The following is an 8881-nucleotide window of genomic DNA, read 5'->3' as shown; positions in this document are numbered from 1 at the left end:
TACTTCAAATAAAAACAAAACAGATTCCACAAGCAATTTGCTTTAAATATATATATATATATAATTATTGACCACAAAAGGTAGCTTCTTCTTAGGTTCAGTTATATAAAGCAAATTTTTTGCTTCAAAAAACCACACCCTTGACTGTTACAAATGCACATACATTGGCGGGGAAACTTAATTAAAAATGGATGAGGGGGTTAATACTCAACCTACTTAATTCAACAAGGTCTGTGTATCAGCATAAATCTCTGTGACATGTTTCAGTGCCGGTGTACTTACACTTTTTCTTTCAGGTTCATTGCCTCGTCTACATTATCATGTCGACAGCACAAATTTATTAAGGCTGCATAACCACCGACAACCATGTCCGGTTCGTATTTGGCTTTCACTTCAAGGGCTTTTTGCATATTCTAAAAAAGGAACAAAGCAAAGATGTGAACTAGAGGAAAAGTCAAGATGACATTACGATTCTTATATGTTCACTGTGCAGTTACATGACTGCCTTAGTGCTTTTATTAGGATGAGATCACATTTGTAAACACAGTGCTGTAATGCTCTAGCAAATATAAAGGAGTGAAAGTTACCCTGTGGAAATTAATTTTTTCTGAAACACCTTTTAGATTAACTTGAGAGAAGAATTCTAAACAAATCTTATTGCTTTACCCTTATATTTCTATCATTTTTAATGCAAGATTTTTTTTATTTTTTTTAACTTAGCCCAACACCATGATCAGGATCAAACCAAATTCTAAAATGGCCTATATTTAGTTGAAATTCATAACATGTTTCACCTGATAACACTGCCAAACATGTAACAAAACTATTTTCTAAAGAATAAGAAGCTACCTAATGATCCCTTAAAAAGCTTATTTTTTTTATATGTTCCTTTTCATACATTTGACCAGTTTGAACTTACAGTGGTGTTTGCTTTTAGTTTTATTTCATATGCAAAACTGAAGACACAGATAGCTGAGAATCACTCTTTCTGAACTGTATTCTTAGCAACAGAGAATATTGTGCTATCATTTGCACAACTGTTACTGTTCCTATATATACAGCTTCACAGGCGGGATCATACTGAACAAGAAACAGAATAAAAGTCTGGTGATACCCCACAAATTACAGACACACACTAAATGAATGTAAACTACAGCTGGACGCCTGCCGAATGAAGGCAAGAGACCCTTTATCTCAGAAGAGCTTTCCTCCTGCAGGAAAATGGAATTTCAATCCCTGCATTAGCAACCTAGTAATATTTGAATTGCAAATGACTAGTGAATGTATCAGTTGCTTGACAATCTAGATATAAGAGACCGGAGCCATGGCTTGAAAGGACATTTGGCATGTATGATAAACCTATCACAGCTGTTACCATCATTCACTTTGCAGATTATTGTAAACAAACTTCAGCAACCCCAAAACATGCCATTCAAGGTGTTGCTGAAATTAGTTAACCTTTTGATTTAATTGCTTTTTGCACTTATGTTTGATTTATAAGCATCAAACCATGAAACCTCAAGCACTGCACCTGTCTTTGCTTAACTATGTCTTTCCATAAGACAGTCATTTACGTCCCTTTAAAAATATAGCTATGTGTTTCCAATTATCCCTGTATTGCTTAAGATACCTCTTCTTCACAAAGAGCATGTATGAGTTGTTTCAAGACATCTGTAATAGGCTGATTTTCAGCTTTTCGCTTTTCTAGCTTCATCTCCAAAGCAGACACGTCAGATTTTGCACTCTAAATGGAAGCAACAGAAAGAATGTCAATTCCAGAAACACACTTCCCCGAACAACTTGTCGGATCACTTTAATAAAAGACAGACAAAATAATCCTCTTTCACACCGTAAGAAATTTTTAATCATTTAAGGTGCTTTTATCTGTTTAAGTAGTAAATACTAATTGAAGATTTGCATCAGAATACAGTAAAAAAAGTATTAGGTAGCATATCTGCAAAGGTCAACATTACTACTACTTTCTTATACTCAAGTTCTCTGTGTTCAGGGAAGTAGAGAACAGAAGCCTGTTTCTTCTTACATCTCCACTCTGCTCAGATCAGAGATTTAAAGACTTGACACTCTACCATTAGAAGCAGAAGCAGTATGGATTTACATCATGCCTGCCACTCAAGTGGATCACTGTAATTTACAAGCATGAATTAAGCCTCACTCCACCACTGTTAACTAACTAGAACTTTCAAACATTTTTCCAACAGGGAAACTGAGGCATATAAGCTCAGCCAACTCCAAGGTCGGGTCTATGTGAAAAATGTGGATAGCCTTTACTCCAACCCTGGAAAAAAACCTCTGAACTTCAAATGATAGATTTAAATAATATACTTCCATGATATGAAAGCTAGAGATTGCATTTAATTTAAAACCCATATCCAAACACTGTTATTACAGTAAGAACAAGCAGAGCTATCTGTGAATTTACTTACTTCTGGAATGTTGTCTGTAGACAGGGATTTTTTATGAGACAGTATCCTTGCATCCTAAAATGCAGCAAGACAAAGATATCACTAATCCCCTCCAAAAAAAGTTCAATCTCTAAACAAGCATATAAGGCTAAAAATCTTCAATTTTATTATATAATTGCAATGATTAGAAAAACCCTCTTTTCTGCAGCACTATTACACTGCACAAAAAGCACTTCTTAAGGGTACCCCTCAAAAACTTTAACATATGAAATCAATACAGCTTCAACAGTGAAAAAATATGGAAAGGTTAAAAGGCTTACATATCATCAACACAGTTATTTATTTTGCAAAGGAGAATACATTCAGAGAGTACAGATACTCTATTCTGTACCTTAGAAGTAATTGATATAGAACCACAGACCTTAATTAATTCAGGAACTTCAGAGGAGTCCAGCAGTCTGCAAATGCCATTGCAGTAGGTTGTAGGGATAACTACATTCTGTACCAAGAGGTGGGGAAAAAAAATTATGAGTTTGTCACAACCAAACTGAAATTTGTCTCAAAGAAATTATATTAGGCGTAATTCAAGTCTCTAGCTCTTGCATGTCATTGAGAAGTGGTCTGGTTGTACTTAAAAGCAGCAATTTCAAGTCTAATAGATACATGTCAGGCAGGACAGGCATTATGTAGCAAAAAATGAAATAGTACCATCTTCTTCAGCTGATGGAAGTATTGTCTCAAACGCTCCTCCTTGGCCTGTACCTCTGAGTCACTCATGCTGTCAATCAAGTGATAAAGAAAATAGCCAACAGCTTCTGTGGAAAAAAACAAGAGAAAGCATTCCACTAAAATTACTGAGACTGTCATGTTATCAAGATTAATTTATAAGAAATCATTTTGGTGTGAGATGTCACCCTGATGAGAGGCTCTGAAATGGCAACAATGATCACTGAGGCATAGAGATTATGTGGTTTGGGAGCACATATCTAACTGGTGAGTGAAAGGAATATTAATTATTTTCAGACCTAGTGACAGCTTTTCAGTACAGAATCTTACTTCAATCTATTTTTTCCGCTACTGTGTGACAGAAGTGGTACTGCCCAAGGCCTTCCCCCCCTTTCCTGTCCGCTACCCCAAATACTTGCCACAAATATTTTGTCACTGCTCAAAAGAAAATAGATTTCTAACACCTTGCATATTTATTCTATACATTTTACCCATTATGTTTCATTAACAAACTACACTAAATATTGCAATATTCATATAAAAAATATTTTAACCATTAGATCAATGAATACCAAAGAAACTGCATATTAGCCAACAAGAATCAATTAAAAAAATCCAGATTAACAGGTTTTGGCAAATAGTTCTAAGTTTCTTACATTATGCAAGGGTAAAAATGTATGAGGTTCTGTAGCCAAGAACAGGAAAAGCACAGATTATTGTCTTCTCGAGAGTTAGCTTTCCCCATACTCCCTTGCCCATCTGGCCCAGACAAGAAGAAAAAAAAAACAACCTGTTTTTTAAAAACCAGAGCATACCAAAAAAGTACACTTATTTCAAAGCAGAAGATTTGGCATGTTAAGTACCATTTTGGTCTGCAAAATCAGAAGAGCTAGTAAAGGTAAAACTAGGTTGAAAGACCTAGAGTATTTAAGCACTGATATTGTGTTAATTCTAAATTTCTATTTTGGTCAATACATTTAGAAAAATAAATCATTATCAGCAAAATGCATTTAAAATGCTAAAGAAAAATATCTCATGGATCTTGCAAAATATGCTCTGATTATTCGAATCAGGATTTTGCCCAACATGTTTTCAAATTTCACTTTCAAAAAGAAGCAATCAGTGTTTACTGTTGTAATCCCTCAAACCCATCATTACACAGAAGAACGGATTTGTGGATAAGTTACAATCATAGAAATTGAAACTCTACCAGTTGGTCCTGGAGGCGTCAGGCAATAACGTTCATCCTTGTACAACAGTTCTGTTATCTGGTAAGACAGAATAATCGTACATTGCAGCCAAAAGAAGCAAGCAAGGACAAAGAGTATCTGAAATTGAATTCTCAAAATAATAAAACATTTCTCTGTTAAAGTATTATTCTTTACCACATGACAGTAATTCCCTAAGAAATACACGTAAAGGTGGTTTTTTCAGTAAATAATAGGTTCTTCTTTTAAAAATACTGCAAACAGAAATGCTTTCTGAAGTGTGGCAGTAAGACACTCTACTATTCTGTTTATGTATAACCCTACAGAAAGTTATCTACCATAAGACATTGCTTACAGCAAGTATTAACCAGTGTCACTCCTGGAGATGCTACAATTATGCTCTAGTTTACAGAAAGGCTGAAATTGTCCCATAAAGCTTTTTTTAAATTTTATTTTTAAATAAGCAAATACAGAAATAAAATAGAGCAACATGATTCATCATGCTCTGCTAGATTTAACGTAACTAGTGCAGCTGTTGTAAATGAGTGCAATTTTGAATGACAACATATGCATCCATAAAAATTAACTGCATTTTCCTAAATTTTGCACACATTCCATCAGTCATACAAACTGAAGGAATACACACATTTTAATTCAACAGAGGAAAATAAACCTTTAGCCAAAACCTCCCAGATCCTATCTGCAAATTCTTTAACCTAAACCACACCACTTTAAACATCCATTTGACTGTTCTTAAGGAAAACATGCCTAGTTAAAAATTGAGATTTTAAGTATTTCAAGAATTTTGCATTGTCTGCCCTGATTCTCAAAAGCAATCTGAAGGCTGTAGGGAGACGCATTGCCACTGTCTAAGTGCTGTACTTTAAGCAATGACAAACTCTCAGCTTCAATTGTTCATGAAAATGAATTAACAAAGCCAGAAAATATCAATTGTGGAATGGAATTTGGTATCTAACACTTCTCACTCTACCAACACTACTGACACTGTGAATAGTTAAAACTACCGCTTTCTTCTGGGCTTTTGCCCGTCCTCCTATGACAAATCAACACACAGAAGAACCTACAACAAAATACAATAAAGCCAAAATAACACAGGGCTGACTCAAATCTCAGAGAATACTAGAAAAGGATGGACTACAGAAGAAACAACACAATTTTATTGGTAAATATCTATTTCTGAAGCTAGTATTTATTATTTTTAGATTATTAATACACATCTTTACACATATGTTTAGTGAAAAAAAAAAGTATCTTGCTTCTGGAAAACAGCACAAGTAACTCTAGACATTACTTCATGTGCAGACTATCATTACTTCAGTCCTCTGACTGTCCTTCAAAATTAATTTCATAATAGGACAAATAGGAGATCCCTCTTTTTCTTCTCCTTGCCCTCCTTTTTTATTTTTTAATGCAAAAAATGAAGGATAGAGGCAGAGTACAAAAGCAACCCCTCACCAGAATCTTCACACAACAGAAAATAGTAGTAAAACACAAAAACAACATCACTTCACACACTGTACCTGTTTCATACAAATCACTAATCAGTGACTTTTCAAATTATAATTTCCTTTTCAGTCCAAGATTTCCCTGCAAAATCTAAAACCATACTGCAAGCCATGTACTAATTTATTAATCAGCAGGTACAGTATTGAATAAAAAAGACAAAAAGCACAGTGCATCCCTTCCCAAATTCTGAAACCAGTTTTATGACTGAAACTTTTAAATTCTAATTGTGTCTTATTATTTTATAAGTAGTAGTTTGGGGATGGGAATAAAGTTTAGGAAAGGCAGGAAAGGGAATTTAACAATGCACAGCCATAGCAAGCTTTGTTGCAGAAGCTACACTATATATGACCTCAAGCTAGAACAACATTGATCTAAAAATTGGAGTAGCATAAGCTACATTACATGATAACACTACATTTGATTTTTCACCATATTACACTTAGCTGTCCAATTTGAAAATTCAATTTCATACAGCTGTATAATCTGCCACTGACAAAAGTCTTGGTCAAATTAATGAGGTCTACAATTATAGGGCTCAGAATTCAGGTTTACAGTAATGTATCCTAAACATGCAGTGCCTAAAGAACTTGATTTTATTTACATTATTTCTCCACTTACCTTGCTCCAAAGCTGTACATCATTCGAGCTGAAGAGGGCAGCAAAGGATAACAAATTAAAAGTAGCAAAACACTTTTACTACTACATCTTTTATTAAAAACAAAACAAAACAAACAAAGCATTAACACTGAGAATCTTATTTAAATAAAATCAAAATACAATAATTGCCACATATTATTTAAACCACCTTTTACAGGGCAAGTAAAAGTCATACTTTCTGCTAAATAACTCTAAATAATGCAGCAACCCACATCACTACGGCTACAAAGAATATTTTTTAGTTTTACTTTTAGTTCAATCTTTTAACATGTCCTAATTGTATTTTTTTCATTTTATACTTCATTCTATTTGGTATTTCAAGAAAATAAGCTTCACTCAAGCAAGTCACACTTTACCTAGTTAGCACTCAAGATGAGGAATTTGCTACAGCAAAAATAAAGACTCCTGTGCATTAAAATGAGATTTTTAGTATAGATAGATAACTATCTATAAATGCACTTACACCATGCAAAAAGAAAGTAATCAAGTTACTTACTTAAGGTATAAAGTTTATTATAGAGAGATAAATATATGATATTTTAAAAGAACAGAAAGCAAAACAGAACTCCAGTTTCTCCCCTCATTGAACAGCACATAACTTGGAGATGGAGAGCACTTCTTTGTACATCATCAGTTTATAAGGAAAGATCAAATATTAACCAGTAAACTAAAGTATAAAAAAACCTGACATCAAAATGTTAACCAGTTCACTGTAGTATAAAAAACCTAATGCATTCCTATAACTTGTAGAACACTAAAATTATTGCTAGAAGATACAACTTTTTGAGGTGTCAGTCTGAATAACTGCACAGAAACCTGAAAGCATTCATACAAGTTTAGAATTTTATTTACAAGGTTCAAGCCTATGAAGCATGCATTCTTTCCGTGCTACTGCCGCTTGTCTTTGAAAATTACTCAAATGTAAGTCTACATAGAGGGGAAATAAAAAAAAAAAAGAGAAGAAAAAAGCTATCAGTGAGGTTAGTTAAGCTTTCCTGGATGAACTTGCTCCACCACTGACAGCATGACAATGAACTGCAGATACCAAATGCACCAATTTCCTACAGTACTTGACTCTGAAATACTAATGGTACATCAGGCAGAAAAGAATGGGAATACTTCAAAGCAGTTGCTAGAGAAGAATAGCTTCAACAGAAATCCATAAACTAGTCTTTCACAGACACTGTTTATACATCCCTGGTGTCCATACCCTGCGCTTTCGTATGCTAGTCCTAAACTCTGCTCATTTGATAATTTAAGACCTGTCTTTAAACACAATATTTTGCTACTGTCTTTATAAAAGGTACAAATATTCTTTTTTTCAATCCTATTACACCCTTAAGCTTAATTTTCAGGCTGTTCTAACCATTACGTTTAAAATAGAGAAAGAAACATGAATTGGCATGCTTTCAGAAACAGTGAGACTGAAATTTGCGAACAGCCAACCTTGTACATCTCTTCTGAAGCCAGGTAGCAATGAAGGCAAATAAAAGATTAATATTAAAGAATCAAAAAACCCTTACAGGTGGCAAGGAGAGGATGGGAACAGTAAGCTGAAACAAACAAACAAGCACCAAAAATAAAAACCCCACTCAACTAAAAAAAACCACCAAAACCATACTTAATGGTCTCAGAATTCTGAGTTTTTAGCCCAAATGTCCAGTAATTACTGAAATCACTGCAGTAGTAAGTGTCCCACGGCTGAGGAGAGCAACCTTTTCACTTGAGGGAGGGTACAATTCTGTAGCAGTTAGTTTTCACAATACAAGTTGATAACATTCAAAAGATGCTTTAAATCACATTCTAAACACCTGCACAACTCTCCAGTGGTGGGGTATTCCATGGCTGTGTGTGGGAAACAACAGTATGGCTTCCTTTCCAGTGCAAGCCTTTCTGCAACTCAATATTTAGCTACACTTAGAAAGAGAAAATATGTTTCAAAAATCTGTTGCTTTAATTAATACATCTGAAACAGATGATGCTGGGACTGACTACTAAAAGGAAAAGTAGAATACCCTTACTGGATCTAAAACATTACTTCACTTATCCCTCAGACATCTAGGTCAGCTAGAGCCTAATTAACAAAGCCAGTTTTAACACTTGTTTGCTTTTTCTCTTCCTTTTCCCATGGTAGAGCAGAATCAGCTAGACAGAACTTGTGATTTACTAGGAAATATTTCTGGTCATATTTACCTGGCATGTTTTACTAATATCCAACCTAAACATAGTTACATCTCATACCCATTAAACATTTTTAGAAATTACTTTGTCAACAAAATCAGCCTTCAGACTCTTAGTCTAAGAAATATTAAGTGATGTCTCTAGTTCCCAGTCGTGTAG

The 8881-nt window shown here is 34.4% G+C and overlaps 1 protein-coding gene across 1 annotated transcript in view; it reads right to left on the bottom strand.

Moving 5' to 3' along the window:
• LRPPRC (leucine-rich pentatricopeptide repeat containing) overlaps positions 1-8881 on the bottom strand; it is a 90931-nt gene that overhangs the window by 52683 nt on the left and 29367 nt on the right. The window contains exons 15-21 of the mRNA XM_010004964.1: positions 6503-6530; positions 4360-4417; positions 3132-3238; positions 2845-2922; positions 2445-2498; positions 1631-1744; positions 283-413 (exon numbers count right to left, since the gene is read on the bottom strand). Of these exons, the coding sequence (XP_010003266.1) occupies positions 283-413; positions 1631-1744; positions 2445-2498; positions 2845-2922; positions 3132-3238; positions 4360-4417; positions 6503-6530 (570 nt within the window). The remainder of the gene's footprint in view (positions 1-282; positions 414-1630; positions 1745-2444; positions 2499-2844; positions 2923-3131; positions 3239-4359; positions 4418-6502; positions 6531-8881) is intronic.

The sequence above is a fragment of the Chaetura pelagica genome, unplaced genomic scaffold (assembly GCF_000747805.2).
Source record: "Chaetura pelagica isolate M959 unplaced genomic scaffold, ChaPel_1.0 scaffold13, whole genome shotgun sequence".
NCBI classification, from domain to species: Eukaryota; Metazoa; Chordata; class Aves; order Apodiformes; family Apodidae; genus Chaetura; species Chaetura pelagica.
The sequence above is the reverse complement of the archived record's forward strand: the minus strand, read 5'-3'. Positions and strand labels throughout refer to the sequence as shown.